The sequence below is a fragment of the Mandrillus leucophaeus genome, unplaced genomic scaffold, assembly GCF_000951045.1.
Source record: "Mandrillus leucophaeus isolate KB7577 unplaced genomic scaffold, Mleu.le_1.0 Scaffold125, whole genome shotgun sequence".
NCBI classification, from domain to species: Eukaryota; Metazoa; Chordata; class Mammalia; order Primates; family Cercopithecidae; genus Mandrillus; species Mandrillus leucophaeus.
The window spans coordinates 1,149,261-1,149,745 of NW_012100876.1; the positions used below are offsets into that span (position 1 = coordinate 1,149,261).

At 62.1% G+C, this 485-nt stretch overlaps 1 protein-coding gene across 1 annotated transcript in view; it reads left to right on the top strand.

Moving 5' to 3' along the window:
* PLLP (plasmolipin) overlaps positions 1–485 on the top strand; it is a 38,320-nt gene that overhangs the window by 718 nt on the left and 37,117 nt on the right. Inside the window, exon 2 of the mRNA XM_011971929.1 lies at positions 297–480. Coding sequence (XP_011827319.1) covers positions 297–480 — 184 coding nt within the window. The remainder of the gene's footprint in view (positions 1–296; positions 481–485) is intronic.

Sequence of the window (485 nt, forward strand, 5' to 3'; positions counted from 1 at the left end):
ATGTGCAAATTGCTCTAAGGCTGGTTCCCCTGATACTCTGTCTCAAAGAAAAAAAAAAAAAAAAATACAGACAGGGTCTCACTGTGTTACCCAGGCTGGTCTCGAACTCTTGGCCTGAAGTTATCCTTTCACCTTAGCCTCCCAAAGTGCTCGGATCAGAGGCAGGAGCCACTGCATCCGGCCCCGCCGGGACTCTCCAAGAGTCGCTGCGCAGGGCCTAGGCCGAGGGTGCACAGCGCGCAGGAAGCGCCTGGGAGAGCGGTGCCCCCCGCGAGCCATCACCAGTTTATCCCTAGGCGCCGAAGCCACCACGGCTTGGGCGAGTGCCAGGAAATTCCCAGCAGGCGGTTTGCCCCGGGCGAGGCCGGCGAAGCGGTCTGGGTTGGTGCTGGCGGAGCAGATTCACGGACCCGGGGTTGTTTACTGGTCCCGGGAGTGGACGCGGCTGCCCACGAACCTGTCGCGGCTGGAGCGGCGGCGGCGAG